The 26,813-nt window shown below is 43.8% G+C and overlaps 2 protein-coding genes across 3 annotated transcripts in view; one reads left to right on the top strand and one right to left on the bottom strand.

Annotated features, from left to right (window-relative positions):
- LOC111249512 (uncharacterized) overlaps positions 1 to 26,813 on the top strand; it is a 202,180-nt gene that overhangs the window by 101,909 nt on the left and 73,458 nt on the right. The gene's annotated exons all lie outside the window — the stretch shown is intronic.
- Positions 8,091 to 26,813, bottom strand: part of LOC111249103 (uncharacterized) — a 269,871-nt gene continuing 251,148 nt past the window's right edge. The window contains exons 10-13 of the mRNA XM_022802606.2: positions 16,894 to 17,018; positions 12,067 to 12,298; positions 11,482 to 11,721; positions 8,091 to 10,418 (exon numbers count right to left, since the gene is read on the bottom strand). Of these exons, the coding sequence (XP_022658341.1) occupies positions 10,349 to 10,418; positions 11,482 to 11,721; positions 12,067 to 12,298; positions 16,894 to 17,018 (667 nt within the window). The 3' untranslated portion in view covers positions 8,091 to 10,348. The remainder of the gene's footprint in view (positions 10,419 to 11,481; positions 11,722 to 12,066; positions 12,299 to 16,893; positions 17,019 to 26,813) is intronic.

The following is a 26,813-nucleotide window of genomic DNA, read 5'->3' as shown; positions in this document are numbered from 1 at the left end:
CCTAATGTACTACGCAACTGTGGTTCTAGTTGTGGATGGATACGTTCAGGACTTTGAACAATTTTTGGCAACACTGTGCTGTAGCAATGACGGGTTATAGATAGGGTGATTGTTTTTCAGTGTTGTTAAAAAATTCCCCTAATAAATTCGAGACATATCTAATATTTGAACCCTTAGCAGATTAAGAATCTTATCACCCAATGCCTATAATTGACCCTTATCAACGAGATGAAACGTCTGAATCATATTGACAATAGTCTACGGTGGTCGATGAGAATACCAACGCTAAAATTTCTCTTAAAAACAATTACACGTGCGTGGCACATACGCATGAAGATGTTTGTCCAGTATGACATTAATATATATATATACATATTTACTTAACGGTGAAATATACTGAAAGGTAACTCAGTTGTACTTATCTCTCTGTATAATAAGCAATCGAAGTTGTCCCACGTCAGCCAGAAATAATGCCAATCCAAATAGCCCCACCTGACTCTGGCCTATTTAGCCGCCATGCTGACCACCTAATAAACCTTAACTTTACGACTTTTATAAAACCTAACTTTCTTTTAGTTCGGCACTGAAGATATAGCTTTGGGACGGGCAAAACGGTGATGGAAAAACAAAGTAGCCATTATACTTCTTTATGGCTCAGCACAAAATTAACGCACAAGTGTTTTGCTGTTTCACATAATCCCACATGTTGAAATTTACAATGTAAATTTTTGAATCGTGCGCGCCTGAAAAATTGTTAGAACTTAATATAAATTTTCTATGATTAGATAAAACTTATTTAGCCCGATTCTGCCTGAAAACTTCGAAACGTTAGTAAAACGATACGAAAACAAAAAAGGGCTAATTGAAATTCAATATGAATATATAAGTATTCTTGAGTTTGCTCTGCAAAATACTCGGACTACGATGCTTGGCGACATTTACCATTATGATAACCGCCTGTCTCACTGGTCCCCGAATAAGTACTAATATGAATTCGAAGTTCCGCCTAGTCAACCAGTCGTGTGCAGACGCTGTTTCTTAGAGTTTAGTATTGTTTTAGGAATGTTTTAGGTCGCTAAGTTGCAAAGCTTGAATGGCTAGTGAATATGGGACGTATTAATTGCTTTAGCTAGAGATTGACTTGTTTGTTTTTTACTGTTCCCACAGATTAAGTTCATTATTATATTATATACTAAGCTTATTCATTTATTCAAAAAGGAAAGCCTGACTGGCTCATGAATTCGACTCGGGACATTCCAATTGCTTCTACACTGTATGTTTATCACAGAAGCTTGTAATGCACAACGTATTTGTCCATAAATCTTACACATAAAGGTTTGTACTGAACATCGAAAAGTCCAACATTCGAAGGACTGCGAGATGTTCGTTCTTCTTCCGGGCTTTAGTGTCAAGCTAGTTTGGTCCATGTAGGCTCAGCTTTTTGCCGGTTTCGGCAAAAGCGTTCTAGGAAAAATAAGAGTCGATTTATCAGTAGCCAGTCAAGCTGTCGCGTGGAAACCACGTTTTTTGCAGATTTACTGCAAGCTTAAAGGCTAACACGTCAGTCTCTTCTTAGTAACTTTAGCCAACTATGGCTTGGACAAACTTCTTGCTGTTCCTTGGTATGCAGTACGCATCCAAAGCTGTGTCACCATAACAAGGTCGGCAAAATAGGTCGTCTTTATGTTTTATACCTTCATCTTACAAATTTAGATTTCTTTGTATTGCTGTCTAGTAATCGTTCCATCGACGAATCCATCGATTCAAATCAAGAGCACTTTGTAAACCTCATTGGGCTCTTGCAATTCATTGCAAATGAGAAATTTGTTCGATACCTTCAAATCTGACCTTTTACAACGAGAGTTATCCGTAATTTTTATAAAATATTTTTACGTGAATATACGCAAGCCAGTTACTTAGTAGGAACTTCCTAGTATACTTATTTCCTCCGTTTGAGGCATACATCGCGCCATATCCATACAAATTGGAGCAAATATCTCGCTACAGTTTGAGTCTCCATTTTACGTCTGTACAGTATCACAAGAAAATACTAGAATTCTGTGAAAATTATGAAAGCTGTGTAGAAACAACATGTTTTTTGCTTCTATCATGAGTACATCTGCATTGTATAGGTTTGCTGGGTAAGAGACTTTGCAGCAGAGCGTAAAAGTGAAACTCCGTAGCAAGAAGCACAGGCCTGATCCAGACCCAGAGTCAGCCAGTCAGTAAACCAGGAAGGCGGAGAGAGTACAGCATCATTAGCTTGGTCTATTTTGTTTTATCTTACTATGGCAATCAAATGTCTCACAAGTTGGGTTCGTTATCTCAACTTTACAACAGCGGGCGTGACCCGCTATCCATAGCCGTAAGCAGGCCGCTTTAGCGTTGGAGTCAGCACCCGAATACGCCGGTATTCCCGACGCGGCCCTTTCTCCCCATTCTTCGTATCTTAAAGAAAGGACGGCGTAACTTGTATGTACAGGCGTCACCCAACCAGCTTCGAAGGAACAGTAAGGAGGTTTATAGTCAAAAGTTCGCGACATCCGCGACACAAGATCAACGAACACACATCACTGGATCATCAAGCGACGAAGCGATAGACGAAAGATTTTAACACGGCCAAGCTATGCTACCGTCTTCTCTTTTTGCCGTTTTTCCGTCTTGTCTCTCTTCTCTTCCGTTTTCACCCGTCTTCTCAAACTCCTCAAGGGCTCCATCAGACAACAAGCTTGACGTGTAGATCACGTTGGGTCAGGTTTGGGGCGCTCGGATACTAACCCAGGCAGTTCTAGAAAGCAACTTTAAACTTAACTGCAAGGTTTAGCGATAGTTTCAGCCTGCCGATGTTAGGAAAAAAGTCAATAGTATGCTAAAGATATTTTGTCCTGGCAGGTCACTTTTATTGACACAGTTAAATCCTTGTCAGGAGTCATGAACCGGAATGGAATTGCTTAAAGGGCCAGGGAGTTTTAAACGAGAAAAAAGGTTCGGGGTGCTGAGTGTGGGTAGTCGACTCTCCGGTTAACACTGACTAAGTTCCGTTATGTTGCCCTTTTTCTCTCTCCTTCATTTTCTCTAAGGCTTACTCCCGATGTTAACTTGGTCCTAGCGGCTGTCACTATTCTAGACCCACCTCTGCCAGTTTACGTGCTTCTGTTTTGGCTGCTCCTGCTGAAAAGCCGCAAGGGGCATGAAAGACCGAAAGAGAAAGACAGAGTGTGCGCCACCAAAATCCGTAAATGCGAAACGCCGCCACCGTTCGATATTTCTTCTTCTCGACGTTTCTTGACCAGCTTGCGGCCCGCCTGCCTCTCTGCGATAAATTCAGCTACTTTAGCCTCCTCTTTTTCTCCCTCCGACCTCCATGTCTTCTCTGTAGCCAGCCGGGGCCCTCAGATCGAGTGGTATAGTTACGCGGACGCAGAGCTAAGGCAGCATGGAAGCAGAAACATCAAGGTCAGCCCCAATAGCAGCACCATCAAAAATGCTGTAAGTTAGTAGCTATCGGAAACAAAAATGGCTGCTGCCACCGCCGACTGGCATTTTACTACTACCCGATTGGTGATGGTCGCTGGAAGCAAGCGGTCAGTGTGTCTCGCTCGGCACCCTTCATCTACCCTGTGCAGCGATGCGCGTGTGGCTGCGTCGGCAAATCGTGCAAGGCCGTTGTCAAGCCGAAGCAAAAGACAGAAGACTAAGCAAGCAAGGACGACGCCTGTAGATGTGGTGGATCGGTGCAGCAGGCAAAACTGTATCCGAAAACTGTATAGTTTTACATAAAGAAAAAGTAGGTTAGATATCGGCGCAAAGGGTTTGGGAAGATATCTGATCAGTCTCTTTCGTGCTATGGCTCTAGCATTCGGCAGCCGTAACGGTTGCAAAGGCTGTAACACCAGTCTTTCCCGCGACTTTAGATACCGTGCTTATGCTGAGAATCACAAACAAAGTAATATCCAACTAGAGCTACAATTTGGAGCCTCCTGTCGTGTCGTTTGTTTTGTTGGATAGTTTGTCCAGCTAGTTGCCTCAGCCAGGTGTAAACGACAATATAGTTGGCACCTTTCTGATTGGGAAATATGCCAGCTTGCTACGAAGACATGTGTAGGTGGAGAAACGAGACTCATAGATTAGTAATACGGGCGACCTAGCGTATACGAATCAGGATCAGTCAGGTTCTGTTGGAATTAGGCCTTCCGAATCATCTTGTCCTATCTGGCTTGTTTGCCTGTGCGCAGTACGATTTCTGTCCCAGCTTATTCAACGTCTATCCAATGTACGCCTGTATACACCTGGTTACATAAGGCCATAAGCAATAATGTTGGTTTCGCCGTACTCCAATGCAGGACACACTATCGGCGATTTGCAACCGACACGCACCATGCTGTTCTAACTATGTAACTGCTGCCTACGCCGCCAGGCAGATTGTATCGTTAAAGGTTAGTTGAATGCTGTATATGGTCAACCAAAAGAAGGCCGTTTTAACTGGGTAAAAAAGGACACAGGATGACTAGTCGACGTGCAGGGCCGCCACAGCCGCTCTACGCAACGAACGAATAACAGAAGGTTGCTGATATTTACCATATATTTGTAGACAACGCGTCAGCAGAGACTGGTCCTTCTATAAACAAGTTTGATAGTTCTAGCCACTTAAGATTAGTACTAAAATCACGGTACAAGAGCAACTTTTACCTGCACAGAATACTGTTTTTATAGCTCTTGTGTCATGTTTGTAATATGTATAACATACTACTCTCTAGAAACGCAAAGGCCGAATGAAACAAATGATTAATTCAGACCTTTCCGATATAGTATAATACCATTGGAGTCGAGGGAAATAGAAAGCATCAAATTCACTACGTCATAGCGTCATTCGGCAACAGTTGCCGTCTGCTCGTGCCGAAGTCGCGCAACAGATGACACCTTGTTCCCATCCTCATCACCATAAGGTAATGTTAAAGAAAGACGTGGATCTTCACCCGTCGTAACGCTCAATGTATGCATGTGAACGTGTGTTGGAATGGAGTTGAATGTGCGCATGTTGACCTAGAGAGCGTTAGATTGAGAGCTACGTAGACTATAAGTAAAGGATGCCTATACTAAGATTATTAACGTAGAAAGATGGATCTTACCCCCCAAAAAAATAAGTAAAAAATAAAAAATCAGTTCTTACTTTTTAGGCATCATCTACTACGACTTGGTGCTATTCAAGGTCTCGCAAACTTTAACAGCTTCTAAATACATGCTACCAAAGATCTCTCGAATGACAGCTAAAAAAAAACACTGACAGCTTTTTTTATTTGCGTGAGACAATGTATTTCGTCTATATTTCATTGTCTACTTCTATATAACATCTTAATTTTCTTTAAATTTGTGTTTATTTTGAAAAAGACGTTTATTTTTCTCATAACGAAGACTAGATAACGTTAAATTAACTGCTCAGCCATATTGACTCCAGATTGCTACACTTACCATAGTTGGAACAGATGTTTTTAAAGTACAATTTTAATCTAACTAAGCAGCATGGACTCTGATAAGCATTGGCCACACAGATGAGACGTACATGAATGTGTTAAGCGAAACAGTTGCGACCCTTGTTAGCGTGGTCGAAGATTTCAGAGGTGTTTCTAAAACTGTAGGGATTAGGTCAAACGATTTGTTCGTTCCTGTTTTTACGTTGCCATGTTCTATCGTCACCTTCCTCACTTTACCGGTTTTCTTACCCAGTTATTGCAAGAACCTTTTCTGTTCAGCGGATAGTCTGTACCCTCTGGAAGCCCTTTGTTTATTTAGACAACGACAAAACATATATGCACAGACACATACGTCCAGCCAGGTGAGTCTGGCAAAGTTGGCGCTGTACTTCTACCCAAAAGTAAATATTTGCACGCCGTCCGTCCAATGGCCATTGAAGTCCTGCTAACGTAACAAAATTAGTTAGTCCCATAGACGGTGGTGGCGATTGCAAGAGTAGCAAAAGAAACGGTGCCAACAATGTAGCGTCAACGGTCGTGCTGTATATTTCGTTTTAAGTTTCATTTAGTCAGCTGGCAGCATTGAGTTGCCGTTGTTCCTTTGAACACTTATTTTTTTTGTCAGGAAAGCTGTTAAGTATAACTTGCTACTAATTCGCCAACGCTACGTTACAAGAATGTGATAAACCACGGAAAGGATATGCAGGATTTGGGGGATAAGAAGGGCGAGAAAAAGCAGTTGGACTGATCAATTCTCTACATGAACTCAAAAACGACGATCCACTCAATCAGGACTCTTTTCTTCATACAGAAATTTAAACTTTTTTTTCGGTCAGTATTATCAGTTCGATCAGTAACAGAAAGAACAGCTGCCCGATTGCCGTTGCTGCCTGCTGCCATCGTGACCACCAGCGTTGTTTCCCGCGAACGGAGCAAATTTTTATCCTAAAATCTTTAAGGCCGTCCTTTGCGGCTTCGTCGACTGGGCCAAGGTCCCAAATTAGACGAATGGCCTCGTCGTCCATTTTTCGCTTGTTGCGCGATTGCTCTCGATTCTTTTTTCTTGTACCGGGATTTGCGGCTGCTGACTGCGATACAAAGATGAACGCACTGACGCAAAGCATGGATCAGCGTGGCGGGTCATTGTTCAGACATTAAGCCCCTGCACCCAGCTATGGCCTCTAGAGAAACAGCCGGTTCATTTCTCGAATGAATCAACGAGCAGTAAAGAAAAACGAGAATAGGATGGAGCAAGATATATCAGCGATTGATCGTTGCAAAAAACTACTGCTATCGTTGATATGAAGGGTCGCGGAACAAGCGAGGAGTAAGCTGAGGAAAGACTAGCACGAATACTGAGAAAAAGGTCGCCTGGTAAAGCAGGATATCCTAGGACATCGTTTTTGATACTGGCCGTTTCGGTGTTGCGTTGAATTACGCAGCTATCAATATGATAGCGTATCTATCCGTCGGTCTCTCTTTCTCCGTTACACTTGTAGTTTTTTTATTCGAGGCTGACCGCTGAGGAAGAGGTTAGCCGTAGGCAGTATATAATTGCAAACTCATGGTTGTTTGGTACTTGAATAGGAGTAGGGCATAAAAGACAGGCATTTGCTTGTCTTTTATGCCCTACTCCTATAAAAGGCTTGCAGCTGTATTCAATGAACGGTGTTTCCAGTAGAATACAATAACCAGAAAGTGTTCGGAAGGTCGTGCGACCTTATGGAGTTCGAAAAACTACCCAGCTCCTTATAGGATTGTGTGTCCTTTCAGAGCCGACTTTGTCTCAGATAACGCTATTTTGCTATTCAAAATACCCCTAATCTGATGAATACTATAAAGGTAAATCGGAAATCTGCAGAATTAATGTGACAATCACATCGTTATTTTATTGGAAACATTAAACGGTGACCGACAGCAACTGCTCATGGTAATACGAACCTCGCAACATAATGTAGGAGAGCAGAAAATTGTATAACGAACAAATATAAAAGGATGTAGGAAAAGACCCACGCGTGTCATTAAATATTCACTCAAACGAGATTACAAAGGCGTAAATCTAAGAAGTGTTTTTCTAGATAACACTTTAAAGCACTCCAAACAACAGTGAAGAAGTCATCATAGGGAACTGTTACATCATCAAATAGCTTCGACAAATAACAAGTATTAATAAGAATCACAAACAGTGAAAAAGAAGGCCGCTTTGCAATTGAGAAAAAAAAACGAATTGTGCCATCTTCGAAGTAGGAAAAAGATGGCAGAACAGTTAGACTGGATCTGTATGTAACACAATTCTACATCATGTATTTATAGTTGACTGCATACTAAATTTGCCAAGGTAGCTATTGTTTTTTTTTAGATTCACTAGTTCTATTTACATGAGGCACGAAAGCACAAGGAATCTAACAATGACGGCTAACGTGTTACAGTTTTTCCGTTGCTAGGACTATCCTTAAGGTTGTCTTCCACAAATAGATAAATATCGTATGTTTTGTCGAGGAAGTCCACGAAGCCTCAATGGTACTGGTGACACGTTTTTCCCGTGCACACGCTTAATTTATTATACTTTTACTGTGCATGCATTGCTATACTACATACTATTGTTAGAACACCAACACGCACTGCTTAATCGTGTATGTAATCGTTTATTTATACATTATATCGATAATACATTCGGCTAGAGACACTAATAAACATTTAGTGTGTTTTCCGTGCGCTTTCTTTTCTGGAGATGGGCATAATACAATTTGCGTATATACAACAGCCACTTCAGTTATGTGAAAGTCAGTCACTACCCCTGAAAGGGAAAGTCGTGGCCGAATATTGGCAATCTGTGGCCTTCGGCTTGATTCTTCTTGCTAGCTAAAGCTATGCTACTTCGTTTCTTCAATTCGCAGAGCAACAACGCTTTGCCGGCTATTACGCCGCGTCCTACAGCAGACGGGTGACGTTCCTATACTTGTCACAGCAGACTTTCTTCCTTACGTGCATTCTCTCTTCCTATTTCTCGCCTTTTTTTTCTCTCCTTCTCTTTCTTGCACTTTCCCTTCGTAGTCAGCACAATGTCCTGGTCGGGCGCCATCGCTAGCGTTTCCCCAGTTAATTTATATTTGTTACAAAGCTAACTGTACAAAAAAGATTCTTATGATTTTCATCTTTATTTCCATCCTTCGCTCTCTTGTTGCATTTTTCTGTTCTTTATGTTAGTCGGTTTTCCCGCACCGTTTTGATACACTCCCCACATTCACACGTACATCACGGTTTCATCCACTCTTTCTTGCCCATACCCTTTCATTTGGAATGCCTCTTGTTTTATTTCATCCAGCTTTTCATTTCATTATCAGCACTTTTTGACCCACGCTAATACTTTTGGGTTTTTTTTATACATACTTCATACATACACTACCATACAAAATTTACATATTTTTTGTCGTGTTTTGTTATTTGTTTCACCTTGCCCACCTCTTATCCGTCCCCCTCCCTGTTCATGGAAATATTTTTCGCGTGATCCACGGACGCTTGTACGAGACTAGCCGCATCTTTTCATCATTTTGTCGAACTCCTTTGTTTGCTTATTTGCTTTACTATGTCTAACAACAAGGCGTTTGTCAGAAGAACATAATGCGCCTTTACTAGCTACGATTGAGCTCATCAACATCATCGTTCTGCTAATCGTCATCACCGCCATTACGATCATTACCCGTTACTTTTATCATTATAATTATGCTCACCATCAGATGTAGCCGTTTGGATGCACTGCTTCTTCCTCCGGACCGGTGCTGCAACTTTCCTTACAGGTATAATTTTCCGATTGTTACTATACGTTTCTTCTCTTTACCTTTGTGTCAATCCACCCTTCCATAGGAAGAACATCCAAAACTCCCGTATATTCATGCCAGTCGTGCATTCCGCAGAACTGTCCAAAAATTTGCACAATAAATACACCACTTCTTAATTATATCATGTACTACCTTTTTAGCGCAATTAAAATCACCTACATTTTTATGTTCGTCCCCTTTTTGCCAAATCGCACATTATGGCTGCACTAAGTAACCACGTGATAGCATCAAGCAGCTACATAAGTTTACCTCATTTTTTCAGTTTTTCCTAAATCACACTGCAGTTCGTTTGCATGTAAGTTATGCCTTTTAGGTGATTTCTGCAGTGTCGTTTCTCTCCATCCAATTTCATTCTCGATCTGGAATTGTGCTCCGACTTAACTTCGTTTCCGTTTCTATCTCAGGACCTCAGGTGGCTGCCTTCCATTTAGTATAGCGTAGCCTCACCGCCTTCTACAAAATATGTTTTGTACAATTTACAAGCTGCGCATCGTAATAATCAGTCGTCGTTCCCTTTCACCTACTATGATTATTATTTTATTTTCCCTATTTCTCGTTCTGTTTTTCTCAGGTTTTTTTTTTTAATATAACACGTGTAGTTTTTTCTTCATATTCGGCCCGCGTGCATTTTGGATATTTTACTTGGTTGTCAGTATTAGTGGCTTCTTGTTGCATTTGAATTCTGGCACCAAATTAAGCCTCCAGTCTCTCTCGTTCGATCGATCGATCGATCGAGTGTGCAGAGATATGTTCTCTCAGCTACTTTGACTTCGCTTCTGCCGCATACAGTCGTACTGCCACTGATCCTTGTGCTTCCGTCAGTGTCTCTTCTGCTGTCGCTGACAGCGGGACGAAAGCCGTCCGCTAAATCGGACAGAAGCAATTTTTCCGCAATCTCTCCTGCCGCCGACTACACCCGCTTCTGTCATCTCACTCTGAATTTCCTAAGCCGCGCGAACTTTGCCGAAATACTCCTTCTTCAGGCGGGGAATACCCCCTGAATACCGTTCACCCTAGTTCGGGTTGTCCTTCATTTAGTTACACCTGGGTACCGTCAGGTGCCACAGGCTCCTGAGCCTCGGGAACGGTGCTTAGCACTGACGGAGATCTACAATGGAGAAACAGAAAAAAAGAGGACAGTTTTAGATTTTTATACAAAAAAAAAGAAATGCTTCGAATTGCCCTCCTCCTCTGTTTGCTTTTCCATTCAACCGTCCTGATTTAGCTGAACTATAACGGCAGTGGCGCAGCTCGTAACGTATCCTCGGAAGGCTGACGCAGCCAATTCTATCTTGCTGCTGCTACCAATGCTGCCATCGTAGTTAGGCCTACGGCCACTGGCGTAATACCTAGAAATATATCGGAATTACAAAATCTTTCACCTTCAATGGAAGCTCAGACCTTACTCCTATAGAAATATACTCTTTAGACAGATTGTAGATACCCATTATAAAAAGGAAACAGTTATTTCGTGTTGCCAAGATACGTTACCCTCTAGCACCAAGTGTACTCGTCACTAAAGGCTTCGGGTTTAGACTGAGTAGATGGCATAGAGTTAGTGCCGTTACAGTTGAGGCAGAGTAGAGCCAGGGAAAAGGGCTATGCTAAAAGCCCTACTCGGGCAGAGGCAATTTCTTTATTTGAACCACTAAGCTTAACCGACCCCACCTCTATTTTGAAACCCCAGCCGAAGCAAGTCACAACATCCAACCATCAAGCAAAGGCTTGCCGCTGAAGGATCTTCATGTACAGACGCTGTTTCTTGGTAAGAGACAGGCGGTTACGCCCAACGCTTCGTTTAGACGAGGCTAGCTAGTCGAAACAATGAACAGACCACTGGCTGATGCAACCGCTGTTACTGCCCCACTGTACACTAGAGTATCGGAATTCGTTTATAGATCTATCTGACTTTTAGGCACTTGCCGTCCGTATTAGCAATCTACAAGACAGCACACATACTCACAAAGACAGGTTTCTACCAACCAAAAAGATGTCAACCTATCTACAAGACATGTGCCATACCCACGGAACGTGCCCTAGTCCAACATGGTGTGGCGTGTTCCTTCTAATGGTCATGGTGCGACTACGTACGTAAAGCAGCATTTTGGCAGCATTTAAGACGAATCGTTACTTAATGTATGTCGAATTATTAACCCTCTGTCATATTTTACCTGAAGTACGCAGACGGATGATCATTCTGGTCGACGAGCAGGTCTGGCGAAGCGAGCAACGGGGCTGTACTCGAGCTTTGCGATATGCTACAATCCTGCACTTCGGAGCCGGGGGTTGCCGAATCGGCTCGATATGCACCGCTACTTACGAGGTCCGGATCTTTGTACGAAACTACCCCAGTAGGCATCTGAGCCTGGCCTCCGCATAGATCAAGCGATCTGAAAGAAGAATATTGTCCCCTGAACAAATTGTGCCACCGCATTAGCAATCTGTATTATTTACTAATATACTTAACCTTGGACTATACTATATATACAAATATGTGAAGCTCTGACCCTTTTTCTATCGTACTAGAACATTTTTTTAATTGGGCAGTGTGCATGCAAAAACAAATTTCTATGCTAAAATAGAGCGCATTTAGCTCGTCTACCGGACAAAAATTCTGGGGCGTGGGTGCGTCATATTCAATTGTCGTCGTGCTTTGTCATGTCTGAGATTGGGTAGGGCACTTATCTGCTATCGCCTAATATATGTTGACAGGTCTTACTGGCGCCGACTATTGGAAACGAAATGTGCAGGCATACCTCACGTTAGATTGGTTCATCAGGTTGAGTGGTCGCAGACTGCTAAAATCTTTTGGCATCTGGCCTGCGAATTCAGCCGGACTTAGCGATAGCGGCCTTCGATCACGAGGCAAGGTTGCGCATGCTGGCAATAGTGGCATTGGAACAGGGATAGGACCACCGCACGACGCCAGGCTGCGCCGGTCTCGGCAACAATACGGGTTGGCCGCATATAACGAACTCGTGCGCATGGCTGAAAAAATTTAATGGCAAAAGAGTGAAACAATGGAACGTATTTCACATATATATATATATATATATATAAATGTAAATTGCCGTAGATAAAGATATTAAATTCAAGTCTTTTAAAGCGGCTCAGACGGACTCTGATGAAATCAGAATCCGTCTGACACTTTTAGTCTGCTTCGTATTCGTTCGAGAGTATGAACCGCATTGTCAGCGACTCATTCAGTTGGAGTTGAGTCGGTTTGTTTAGCAGTAATAGCAGCGTTGCCGCCAACGCCTCTAGTCACTGTCGCTTCTTTTCCGTTATTGACTTAGCGTGCATCAGCGATATTGGACAAAGAGTAGGACTGAAACCGCTGTAAGAGATTACCCCTTTCATTCCCGGCCTCGAAGCTTTTCGTGGCCCATATGCGCTGGCGCAACAAAGAGCCGGTCTGGACCGATTTACCGGCCTCAGTTAATAGGGGGCGGCAAAGTCACCGGTTCGAACCAGCCAGCTGTTATAGGCTCAATATCAATGCGGTGACGGAGTTATAGCAGCCATCGTAAAATTGTATATATTGTACGAATACGCGCTCTCGCGAGTAAGCACTACCGCAAACTACTACAAACGCAGTCATTGTTCACTGTTTACCGATTGTGACTCAGCGAGCAGATCGTTACCTAGTCGTATTTCCGCGTTGCCTGCTAAACTGACACAACAGCTGCAAGCGCACTATGTATCAGAGCAGCAATTAGCTGTTGCTGAGAAAAACCGTATTCGCTGGAAGTCCGTCCGGAAGCTATATTGCGCATAGGCAAAGATGACAAAAGATGGATGACAGTCGACAAGAAAAACTCCAACGACCACAAAAAGACGACATCACGGAGAGACTTCATATTAGTGGCCGACATCAAGTATGATACTGCATTGTCCGAACGAGCAGCATCAGCACAGGGATCGGCCGTGGCAGCAGCGGCAACAGAACGATGCCATCAAGGGCAGGCGGCGCTACCAGATCAACTCGCGTAGTAACAGTAGTGGTTTTTTTTATCGACGCGGCCGCTGCTGCCGTCGCGGTACTTTCACAGCTACCGCTGTCAATGAAGACCAAAAGCAGCAAAGACTACGATGAAAAGGGGCATGTTGATGGCAAAAAGGAGCATGCGGGCAGCGAAGAAGCAATAAAAAAAGACGAAGAAGAGAAAAGAATTGTTGCGGCTAATAAAGGGAACGACATCGTTCTCGTAAATGAGTCGAAAAGGAGCTTCACTTATACTGAAACAACTGGAGGAAAGGATGAAGTAAAAGAAGCCATGGGAAGAACAGACGACCGGAATGACGCCTTACGCGTTGAGTGAAGTGGATGAGCAGTCGAGCGTTGGTGACGACGATGACAAGGACGATTGACGTTGGGCCACTGTCCTGCCAGGTCCCTCATGCTTGGCCTCAGCTCTAAACTATCCTGACAAAACAATCGCCAGATTTTCTTCGGGTGAGGATTGCTTAGTTTCTGCTGGAGCCGCTCATTCGATACCGTGGGTAACGGCTACCCTGGAAACTTGCAAACCGACCTAGCATCCTGACGGAAGCTTAAACTAAACAAGCTTCCTAGTGCCATTTCGTACAGCTGTACTTTCGTGGGGTCTACCCCACGAATGAAAGCTGCTTACTTCATACAGATGTACTCATATGCCAGACGGCCTTTGCCAGTTGCAGAAGCAATGCCACTATTGTATTGAACTATTGGAGACGGTTATCGACAGACGGTTGCTGTTGCTGCTGCTGCTGATGCTTCCAAGAAAGGGCCATCTTCTTATCCTGTTGAATCTTATTGCTTCCTCTTAGAGGAAGTCTCGTTCATTCCCAGTGTAGCAGTCGAAGCTAAAGTCGGAACGCAAGTGGTAGTTGAAGCGACGGCCACACTGGGATGCTATTTCTTCTCCCCCTTTTTCATTTTTGAACTTCTTTTGCTCTGTGTGTTCGACACTTGCAAACTGCTCTACTAATATGTTCGTTAGAGAAAGCAACTGGAAGGCAAGGTTTTCCATTTGCTGGACGGCCGCCCAGTTGCTCGGTCCGTCAGTACGCTAGTGAGAAGTTAGCTGCGGAACGAGGTTAAGCGTCTTTGCTTTGTAGGCTACCACAACATGTTTGTTCCCTGCTCGTGTGGACAGCACGGTCTGCGATCTGACTATTTATCTCTATCTCCCGCCCGCTTAAACCGTGGGCATACGCATGAACGAACGAATGAGCGCAGAAACAATGAAACTGTAGGTCGAGCCCAAGGAACGTTCGATCCACTGCAGCTGTTGCCGTTGCCAGTACTGCAAACGGCCCGCGAATCGCACAACCTAGCCTGGTCGCAAACTGGAGGGCGGTAGGAAAACAGGGTTTTGTCTGACGCTGCCGCCGCCATGCAAGTACAAGTTGCTGCTGCAATTAGGCCTAGCCGGTCAGGCGATCCGACTTTGCTAACCCAGTAGCCAAGCAAGCAACGAGCTGCTGTGCAACGCCGCACCGAGTTGGTTCGACTCGCTCGAGTGGACGTGAATCCAAGCAAGCGGTACCGACAACCAATGTCTACCGACGATCCACGATTATGACGAGGGTTGCGGCGACAACACGCACAGCACCGCCCCTGCTCAGGCCGATCCCGAATTTTCAACGCTGTTTTGGCTACATCCAGTTTTGCTCAGCTTTGGCTGACCAGGTTTGTTCGTTGTGGTATCTTCCAAAGCACAGTACTGATGTAGATTCCGAGTGGCCTCTGTCCGTCGGAAGTCAGCCGAGGAGAGCCCTCAGGAACATGACATGGCCATGTTCAAATCCAACATCTCTGCCGTTTCATTTTATAGCCCATAGTTTTCCTTCTCTTTCATCTCCACTTATTATGGTCGCCCAGTCGCTTCCTTCACACAGCAAATGTCTCATGTCGCCAGCAGCCGCTTAGTTTGTTGCCCTTGTAGCCTCTTCTATTCCCACTTTTTCGGCCTCTCTTATCGCCGTATCCAAGCTGCTGTCTCTGAGACCTAGGACGGAGCCGGCCCGTTATTCCTTGTTGGCAGCCTGCTGCCGGCTTCCTGAAGCTACTGCTACCGCCGGTGCAGCCCCTTCTGCCGTCATCATTACTGTTCCAACGTAACGGACAGGAGACTAGACCTTAATTCTTACGTCGACCGTGTTCTGCTCGCACAGGCCGGCAGAACCGAATTGCTCGCTTGCGCAAGTATGCCATGTGTATTTTTTACGTACATTTCCCCTAGTCTTCCTCCTTTCCATCTTTCTTTCTCGCTCGCTCTTTCGTTTTCTTCATCTTGTCCAAAGCCTATCCTCTTTATTCGCTTCTTCGTGGACCCTGCGGTTGTCGTCGAAGTCCAGTGAGTCGTCACTCTCCATTGGCATCATCGTCCATTATCGTTCGCTCGTCTTTCAAAACTGTTGGACCAAATAGGAAATTACCCAATGACTCTACGCGGTAGATTCTTTTACCTTGATCTCCAACTTAGTTTTCTATCAGATTCTGCTAGCGATCCCATGCAGCTAGACTGTGCCGCTCTAAAAAATCGTAGGCGATCCCGCCCTAGTGAATTAGAGCTGGACTAACTGGTGAAGAAGGGGAGATAACTTTATGACGTCGAATGAACATTAATGTACCACACTTAATCTCTAGAAAAGCTAATAATTTGTGACGCGGCGTAATTCGAAAGGACAGATTCAAGCGTGCTTATGTAGATCCGACTGTAAGTTTTGAATAATAGAAACCTGATGTTGTCTTGGAAACCATAACAAAGGAGGCAGCAGACGACGGCTTTAGGATGCCTTTACGGCAATTTATTAGCCAAGTAGTTCAACATCACAAATTTTTAAATTCTAAGTAGGCATGTTTAATAAAACAATAACCGTTCGTTATTGAAGTAAATTGTATTGTTTTTCATTCATTTATTCTAGTTTTAAATTGTACTAATTAAATCTTAATTTTATCAATTAAAGAATTATGCAAACGTTTTTCAAAGCGATTGTTGTTGCTCTCATAAAAGTTATGCCCATGTATGCATGGCAAATAAAATCAACAAACGCAATACGGAGAGGACCTCTGAACAAGATGCGCATCGAGTTCAACTTACATCGTCAGTTTTTTAATTTAACTCGGTTCCGTGCTAACTTTTTGACTCAAAACATCTCTTTTCTCTCCTTAGCATATAAATGAACTAGTCTATTCATTGTCTGCGGAGGCCTTCAAAAGCTGAAAGTCTAGGCGAAGCCTAAACGTTGTTATTAAGAACTTTTCATCAGTGTTTCTTCAGCTCTTCATAGTTTTCTCACAACCCTTGTTAACATTCAGCACCATTATTGGCTAATGCAAAACATTACCGTTGCTATAGAAAGTACCTAAAATTATTCTACATCAGTTTTTGCCGTTAATCATTTCTTCAGAAAACAGCTGTCATATTTACCCGTATTTACTTATCATGTGGAGAAAAAATAAAGACAAAGAGGGATTAGAAACCTAAGTATTGTAAAAACGTTACATGTAAAGGTTGATCAACTTTATGCAACGAAAAAATTTACAGGGATGGATATTCTTTGCCAATATTAGCCGTATATGAGGCAGTACTTACAAGCGTTATTGTCAAGATCGAGAACTGCGGGTGTGACACACTCGTAGTCTGGCTGTGCGCGCGGTGGTTTCTGTGGGGGTATATCCTCGGCTGCTTCGGCTGCTTTCAGCGGTTCTACTTCGCCACTGAAATATTCACATGATTAGTTTATGCAACAATTGTCAAAAAATTACCTAAGCGTGTCCAAGAAGGATTTCGTGACAAAGAACCCTTATGCATAAAGTTTTGTCGTTTCAATTAGCTAGCCATTGTCATTATTGGCCACAAAGCAATGAATAATCATTGCATCGATTTAATAATAAGTCGAATTCTTCCCCTAACAAAGCATATTTGTAGCATAAACTGCATGTTCGTGGCTTCCCTACGTACGGTCAGTCCGTATCTGCGGCACGGGCATCTATCATTGTACAAACATTTTTACGGGTCGATTTATGTCGGTAAACAACCTGACAACAAACAACTAATCAAAACCTAGCCTATATCCAGTAGCAAAAGAACGAACGCCAACACTAGAAGCAGGTAGGTGGCCAGCCTTTTGAGAAGTTTCAGTTTGCCTTTGTAGCCCTTACAGCGTCTGCAGCCACAGGTTATTCGTCATTAGAGATATATGTCACTTTCGCTCAGGAAAAGCCACATGTCTAGCGACGTTGCAGCGGCATAAGCAGTGCCAGCATCAAAAGGTTGCGCGAGTGAACGCGCATCAAATTTCGAAATCGGCTAGCGCCATTATTGCAGCTGCAGCAGCGACGTGTCGGTTCGATGCGGCACCAATCGTACGGTTAGAAATGAAGACCGCTTCTGCCAGCAAACTGTCAAAAACACGAGGGTAAGAAAGAGGGTGACATCATCAACGACCTATTACTGTGACACTGACGACAATAACAACCAGCCACTACTTGACTACCTGCGCATAGTCGTTACGGCGCATCGTGCAGGGCTAGTAGAAGCGCAAAGAGTGGAATCATATAAGTACACAGGCGAATTCCTAATTTCCGGACCCCTCTTTTTCCATGTCTATTTTCCACGCATATTGCTGTGTTTCCGCTAGCCGCTGTCAGAATTCTCACGAACTCGACGAGCGGTTCATGTCAGTGTTTGCTAACTGCATGTTTTATTCAAAACTGGCACTCGGAAAATTGTAGATTTACGACAATCGGCTTGTTTTTCTGTTGTTCTCTCTCAGTAATGGATACCTCCCTCGGACACATAAAAGGAACAAAAGGCATTTGGGGAAAAGGAATGGAGAAAGGGGAGTGGAGAAAGACTACGACGAGAAAGATAGAGAGCGTGCATGACGGGGACCAGGACAATGTTGGAATGATGCCGCTTTGGGGCATCGTGTAACGTATAAGTGGCGTCGACAGTAGGCGCAGTAGGAACCGGGCATTCGCGATGTTTGCATTAGAATGCAGTGTTTAAAAAACAAAAGAGAATTCGATGCCAAACGGCCGGTAAACAGACAGAGTGTAGCGTATTCGTGTGTGACGCCAACACGATCGTCGTTTGACAGCTATTAGAAATGGTTCGATAGACTTGCGATAAAGAGCATACGTAAACATGGACAACGAACACACAAAAAAGAATGGAAGCAAAGCGATAAAGCTGGATGAATACCTGAGGTCATAAAATAGTACACTTACTATTCTAGTAAGCTGTTATTTCTAGGGGCGCATGTTTATACCCCAAGTGTACGGGTTCTCTTTTTGTTCTACAAACGTTGGCTTTTAAGGACTTACTGCCAAAACAAAGACACGTTGCAAAATAGTGATAGTGAGCCGAATCGACTTCCATTACCTCATATCAAAGTACGCATCAGATTAAATCAAACCCGATCCGTATTCTGCGTACGGCGCTGCTGAATTTCTCAAAAGGCGGACATCGATGATCGAAAATCGCGAGTGCTTCGAATACAATGGTGCCTTGACAAGCGGATTAGAGGATGAAAATAACGAGATAAAAAGCAGAAGGGTAAGTCTATGGTATATCGAATTTCAGATAAATCGCTTGTATCAGACGAAGGGGGTATACAGTGCATACAGGCGTACCTGTTCACACAACTATTACTTCAAATAACAAGGCACGCATATTAGCTCGGTCTACAATTAGAACTACAGTCGTTATGTGTTCCACTGTTGTTGTGCATATAGTGTTTGTCATTATATCTCAATGGCCATTTTAAAAATGCATTTAGTCATTTGTATGCTAGACCGGAAGAGGTCGTTTAGAAAAGACCTGCCAAAATAGCTGAATAAATAATAATTAAAGTTGCTATGAGCAGACGGTTCAGTCGATGCTTTGTACTAAGCTGTTTTCTTTTACGACAGTTTTTTGTGCCGAAAAACTGACGGTGTCGATCTATTGCTTAGGAACACCTGAATGTTTGTTCTTCATTCCCGCGTCCAGTAGCTGACTGGGCATTTCAGTCACTACGCGTCCTTCAGTAAACACAAAAAGCCACCCACTCTGTTCAAGGTCGTCTGGTTGACATAAATGTCATTGCTGTCAATTGAAAATGATGAGCATCAGCCATCTTTTGTTGCTTTGGCTCCGTTTACGTGATGCTACCGAGCTATTGTATCATAGAAAATGCATATCACTATACCAGAGAAACTCGATGCGTAGGCGATTAGAGCTTCCATGAGCTACTTAGATGATATTTTAACTATGTCGTGTCCATTGCGTTTTAAGCGAAGGCCATAGGCGTTCATGTAAATTTGAAGAAATTCAAAATTTATTTCCTTACTAGTCGCCTGGTTACCTGTTGAAGGGTTCGAAGCGACAAGCTAAATGGGCCTTAGAATAACTAGAAGCTAAGGAGAAAAAAAAACTAGAGAAGGTAGCTACAAATTGAGAAAGCATGTTATAAGGGGGACTCTGCTTCTTCAACGCAGTGTTAAAGGTCGGCAGTCAATTATTACGTTGAGAAAATTGCGTTGAAAAAAAAACCGCTCTTATGTGGGTGGCTGGATTTTCATGTCTTCAATAGAATCCACTTTAGATCCGTTCTAGAGTCTATTTGCCAATACGTAGTAGCACTGATTGGGCAATGCCTCATCTCATGTGGCACTCGATCCTGTTCTCAAATGGATCGAACTTATGCCTTTGATCGTCATCATTCTTACCTCACTCGTCGAATACTTGGAGAACGTATACTTTGATATCGCTCAATCAGTGAAAATCTGACTTCGATTCGGTACGATATCCCGCAATGTTGTTCAGACCTGATATCAAACTCTACAGGTACGCTTCATGTTAATTGTATCATTAGCGGAGTATCAAATCGCAAATAGTACACAATATATGAAGAAGCATAACCACTGCAAAGGTGTAGCCGTTCTAGCCCACTTCGAAACTCGTGACCTACCAATTTGACGCGAGAAACCTAAACCTCGATGAGGCAATAAGTTTTCTGTCAAAGTAAATGCTGATACAAACTAGATACAGATGTTACAGCGATATCGACAGAAACTGCGATGAAGTCTGCCGTAAGCGGAGAAGTAGGCTAAAATAAACGCATAGTCGGTTAATGTAGTCAGCGTGCGAGCGCATAGCCGTCACATGATCAAGAGCGGTTTCAGTCTGCTTCTAGTGATATCAATGTCCACCGCTTTCTAATAGCTATAGATGTAGTGGCGGCTGTAAAAAGGGAAGCAAGTCCTAAAGGAGAGCATCAGGCTAACTCCAATGTTGCCGCACTGTTTTCGTATCCTTTCCGCGTCTAGTGGTGTCCATTCATTATACTGTAGGCAGCCGAAATTCTAGCCAACTTCTAAGGAAAGAGCAGGCAAAGAAAATACAGAGATAGGTGAACAACGGACGCTGAAGAAGGATGCGAAAGAAGTTCTTATCGGAACATCGGTAGGAGCTAGCAGAAACGAGCCGGGAACGGTCATACTTCTCTGATTGCTTGGTCTCACGGTATCGCAACACATTCCACACTGTAGACCATATAAATAGCAACTAAATGCTTTATTTGACCATCTATACAACCGAATTGCAGAAAAAATAGCCGGCAAAAGGGAATATCACTTCGTACAAGCCACTATGTTTCCTTTACACCGCCTCCTGGGTAGTACAAAGTACCACACGATGTAGAGTAGAACAAGAGAGAGAGAGAAACCGAGAGATAACGAAACGACAAGAGAAAGTGGGCCTGAGGATGCTAATGACGGACCTACGAAGGGAGGATCCTAAAATGACATAATTGGCCTATTTATAATATTATGCCCTTTAATTGAAAGCTTACACGAGTACGGTGAACCGTTGTCCGAACTGCTGACCATAGATAAATGACTTTGACGCTCTAACATTCATGTGGTCCTTCCTTCTTTATCAATTCGATTTCACTGTCACTCAGCCGTTATGCTCCGATCGATAACGCCTGTTACTGGCTGGGTTTGATGTTGAGACATCCATTAAACCTTAAGTCGCCCTTGTAGTATCACGCCTTATATCTGAACAACAACCTGCTAACGACCAAGTGATGGCGATCTTGGGCCTTGTGATGTTTCCTGCTGCTATCTGCAATGTCAAGCCTGGCAGGAAGAGGGCCACGTTATGCAGCAGTGGCGCAGGGAAAGTGGAAGCCTGGTACGTGCAAATGTGCGGGTGACGACCAGTCCCTCCAATGAACCTAGTCAAAATCACGACCCATTCCCTCATCACTCCGCTTTCATATTATATAATTATCCATATTAATTATACTCTACTAGCTAATGAAAGAGAATTTCCATATTCGATTAGCTGATCATTTCCTAGAGATGGCCAACACGAGACAAGCTTGAGCATTTGCACTGCTGCCTTAACCACAGCTTGCCTGGTAAACGACTCGCGGTCCACCCATCATAAATCGACAGCCCAGATGCATACGGGGAGTCCGCACCGGCAGCGCTTCCTTCAGCACCGCAAAATGTGTCCATAGATCTTGTCAGCGTTGTCATATTGTAAGCACACACTCAGACTTGACCAAGTACCCCATTGGGGACCAAAAAGAGGAATTGATATGATATAGAATAAAGTACCACAAAAGCCCGATCAAAACAGTTTAGTCAACCCATTTCTTTTGATAAAGAGTCTAGTGGCGACGATGGCGCAAACGTAACGGCAGCAAGGGACGATAGGACAATGAGATGTGGCGGCGTCCTATTCCAAGAAGCAATCAATTCTAGCTACTGTTTCGTTGCAATCTAATATAAGTCAATCAAGCATTGAAGGAGAACAACGAACTTTGGACGAAAATGCTGTTTTAACTGCTGTGGCAACATACAACGGATGTTCGAAGAAGGTCAATCACTAAGTTTGCTGATTCAGACCCGTCGACTTCTGGCGCGAAGCCAAGCAGACAAAAATTCAAATCCAATGGCGAGAAACCGAACTCCCTAGCCAATATCCGTCCTTTTTGCTTCTGCCTACCAAAGAATATCTTGCGCGCGCCAATTCGTCGATAATGAAGCTACTCGTTGAACGCAGAATGAGAAGTGTTGTTGGCGTCTTGCAGAACGTTAGTTGTTACAATAGCAGGCAATAGAAGCAATGCATAACGGCAAATAGCGGACATAACATCATTAGTAGTCGAATATAGAAAGCATGCACATAGATCTCGAGCACAGGGCTCTGATCTTTGACAGTGTAAAACTAAAAAAAGAAAAATAAGAATCGGCAGGCCCAAGAAATTCTGGCCGAGGATCTGAAGGGGTGCGCTCCTCTTTTACACTGCGATACGTTTGAGAAAGTGCGTGTGGCTGTACGCGCATTTGCGCGTTCGCAGTTCAGTGTGTCAATGGAGCCTTGATTCCGACAAAACCTAAAGCTCTTAGGTCTGGAGCTCTGAAAGACCGAGGTGGGCCTTCGCAATTACAGGATAGCCTCGAAAAGTCACGGAAAAAGAAGAAGACTGAAGAAACGAACTCTTTAAGACCCAATCCTCTCACTTCTATTAAATGGATTAGGACTAGCCGATGAGGTTCGAGTGAGAGCGAACAGTGCTGTGTGGTACGCCTCTGTCGCCATCACCATTACCACAAGCAATACCGCTAACACAAAGAGTAGCAGCAGGGACAACAGGCCTGCTAAAGTTCTGTTTTAACCTTAATTAGGATTTGGTATTGAGATAAATCCTACGAAGTAACGACAGCAACGGTTTTACCGGGAAGCTGCTCCTTCTTCCATTCCACTCTCTTGTCTTATCGCTTTTAGTAGGTCCTATGGGAACCCTGCAGGAACAGGATATACTAGAACAAGGTAAATCAGGCCGCCTCATAGTTCACACAAGCAGATTTTCATGTTTCAACCCACAACCTTTTCGTCTCACGTAAGAGGACACTGAATAGTCCTTTAGTAGAATAGAAATCTATACGAATATCGATCGAAATAGTATTTGCATTTGTCGTAGGGATACGGCAGACTCATTCTATTCTCCTAACTTCGACGGCAGACGTATTGGCGCTCAATATAAAACGCATGTAAGATAAAGGGACGCACACAAGGCTGTAAGCGGACGCACACAAGCGGAAAGCAAGGAAGAGTAATTCTCTATGACTGACAAGAACTCTTTTGATTGGCAAGCCTGGCCAACGGGCACCGACGAAATAAATAAGATCATTCAAAATAATAGAGTACACACAACTTTTCCGCAAGATGACGCACAGTAACATCAGGTCGATAGGGGCTCTGCTCAGCATTTAGGTGGTTTTACATCGACACCCTCCGTCTCTCATGCCACATGATTTATTCAACAGAGGGAACGGCTTAGATAACTACGACCGACTACATAGATGGATAAAATAATTATGGTACAACAGCCACGTTCGTTCTACTTTTTCCGTTCGCACACCACACGCTCATATATCAGAGGAAAACTATAAACCCCAACGATATGGGAACTGCAGCGTCGATGCGCAGAGAGCGTTAGAAGAACAGGGGAGAAAGGAGCAGTCAAGCAATAAAACTGTACGGCATACATTTTTACTCAGTGAAGTCTGTGAAGGTCTTCTCTCAAGCACTACAGGAGAAGTACCTTTGTAGTTAGTTCATAGTAGGTAAATAGGAAAATAAATAGTAACCTAACAATAAAAAAACAGAGTGACGTAACATAATCTCGGTGAGAACGTTTGATTACAGCCAACACAGCGAAAATTCAGGCTCGTTTATCAAGCGCAATACTAGTTACAAATATGTATGTATACGTGCGATGCAACATCAGTATCGTCATCAGACGTTGCTGATTTACAAAAAGCGACGTTGTAGATTAGAATGTGATAGGATAGAAAGGAGAGAAAAGTAGAACGGGAAGTAGGACGACATATAGGGAAAAGGGTCCGGCATGCGAATAGGACATAACAGAGCAACGAGAGTGCGGGACAGAATCGTGAGAGCTGCGTTGTCGATTTCATGCGAACCGTTTGTGAGTTTACGACTGAACGGGAACAGGGCCGCCGTAGCACGATTCTGCTTCTAATGTAACTTGGCAATTTGCAACCTTTAGACACGCTGTTTAAGAACTGGCGACGTACTGGCAAGCGCTACTAAAAGGGCTAGCTGGTGTTCAATTAGTGGCGTTCACGTACTGGTCAAAGCGGCTGCGATAGCACGCAGCTCAAAAATCAGCGTTTTTTTTTTTAACAAACAGCTGTATATACGTAGAAGTCTTGTTGTCGTTGTCGCAATGTGCCGGTTCCGTTGCTGTTACATTTGTTGTGCCCAACGTCAACATCATCTTCAAACTGCTTCCAGTGGAGGGGCTCGATAAGATGGAGAGAAGCAAGTAAAGTGGGAGAAGCAAGGAATTGGGTATAGAGAAACTCCAATAGTTCTAAAAATGCACACTCGAAGGCTTTCGTCAATGTAAGAGTTTGATGCATGCGCTCCGAATCGAATGGAACAGAACGGACGTTGTCTAGGCCGACTCGCTATCGCCATCTGCGTCGTTCGTTGGGCTAGGACTTTGGGCGGACCATGGAAAGAGCCAACAAATCTCCTAACAGTGTCTCTGCTGAAGGCCAGCGAGCAACGCTAAAGACGTTATACGGGAGGCTTGCTGCAGTACGCAGTTGCTAGTAAAAAAACACGGAAGAAAAGTGCTACGTTCAGTTTCGACGCTGACGATAGAATGACGCTCGGTCGTAACTGGGGACGAGAAGGGGTGAAAGAGTTTATTATTTCATGCAGTTTAAGGGCTTCTAAAACTTCCATAAATCACCCGTGGGAAGGATATTCGTTTCGTCTCGATCCGCCGCATCTAGCCCTGCCTAACCAAGTTACAACGACTGTTAGAGCTCAGTTGCCGGTACTGCATCTATCTAGATACACGGATCCGCGCAAAGTACCTAGATCTGCACCTTGTTGAAGAGTAGTCGTCTCTGGCCTTCTACCGCTGACTAACCGGCTTATGCTCTCTGTGCCCGATTGACACAATAAACTGAAGAAGAAGAGGTATATGGGCTTCTCCCCGAGGATCAGATTTTTCGTGAACAGAAATAGAGACAAGGATAGCTGCCTTGTTCTTTCGATGAATTCAAGGACTATGGAAATAATACGACTTTCTTTTATTGGTTACGAAGCAATTAATCTTGAGACGAAAAGGACCAACTATATATATTTATCATATCACCAACGCCATATATTGAGCATGCACCCCTATTTCAGTTATTCTAAAACAGCAAATTTACACTACGGTAGACAACTACTAACAACACAAACCACCACAATAGGCCACTTTGAGATGTATAAATCTAATAGCAAAGCTGGCTTTTCTTTTTGGAGAAATTAAATTTGCAATAATGCGAATCTCGTAATTCTAATAATAGTTAGGTGGGCAGAAAACATTCTGCCATTTACATCGTACATATGCGTCCTATCAGTATAGTTACGTGCGAACGATGAAATATTGAACGTCACAGAAAAGAGAAGTTAGTGTGCAATGGCCTTAAACGGCTTGCGGATAGCCTCGGGTTATTCTGGCGTAGCCGTCGGCCGGTTGGTCCGCTGGCCATGTCTTTATGTGGGCTGTTCCAACGGCAGAAGCAATGGCTGCTCCAACGAATGACGTACAGTATAGCTAGAAAGGCCATGTGATTGTAGTCAGTGCCAGCTTGCCATGGGTATGAAAAGCGAGACCAAAAAAACGGCAGAGTTTGTCTGGCACGACTGAGTGAGCTGGTGGTTGGTGGTCGGAACTGATAGAATATTCGAGGTTTTCCAAGCCCCTCTCTTCGCTTCCTTTCTCTCTTTTTTTCTCTCCCCTAGTCTTTTTTCCACTTCCTACCGAGCCTTTCCAGGGCTGCCGCCAGTCGCTTCCTCGCCCGAGTTCCAGAGCCACAGTTCTGCCCGCAGTTCTTTAGCCGTTTATCCCTATTTGATGTAACTATATCGAGAACTCTCTGATAGAATTATATCGTGTGCTTTGCATGCGGGACGACGTCGAGACAAGTGAGGTGACGGTGAGTGGTGAACTGGCGGTGACTGAACGAGATGGTCAGACGGCACAACTCCTGCTACTGAGAAAGGCTCGGAGAAACAGGGCGTCAGAATTACGTAATTCCCGTAAACCGGAGTAAAGCGGAACGCTTCATCGTCGAGAATATAGAAGACGCAAAACGCATACAAGCGGATGGCGAAAACTAACACAACGGTTAGGCAAGAGGGCAGCAGCTGCAAGGGATCCTCAGTCCTCAAGGAGACAAAGATGCTCATGAGCACACTCGGCTTCCTAGGGTCAGGACAAGCCATTAGCGGCCGGACAATTCACTTACCGAGCATGTGGGCGTGTGCATGCATGTGAGCTGCTGTCTGTTTCCCTCAGTACAGTAGGATAGAGCAACCCCGATATTCCGTTGTGTTGTTCGAGTAATAGGACGTTGCGTTGTTTTAACCATCTCACCGGATTAGGCCGAAAAATACATTCACGATGGTCTAATGGATAG

This window comes from Varroa destructor, unplaced genomic scaffold, assembly GCF_002443255.2.
Source record: "Varroa destructor unplaced genomic scaffold, Vdes_3.0 BEIS01000001.1, whole genome shotgun sequence".
Taxonomy (NCBI): Eukaryota; Metazoa; Arthropoda; class Arachnida; order Mesostigmata; family Varroidae; genus Varroa; species Varroa destructor.
Note: the sequence above shows the minus strand (reverse complement) of the source record. Positions and strands in the feature narration are given on the sequence as shown.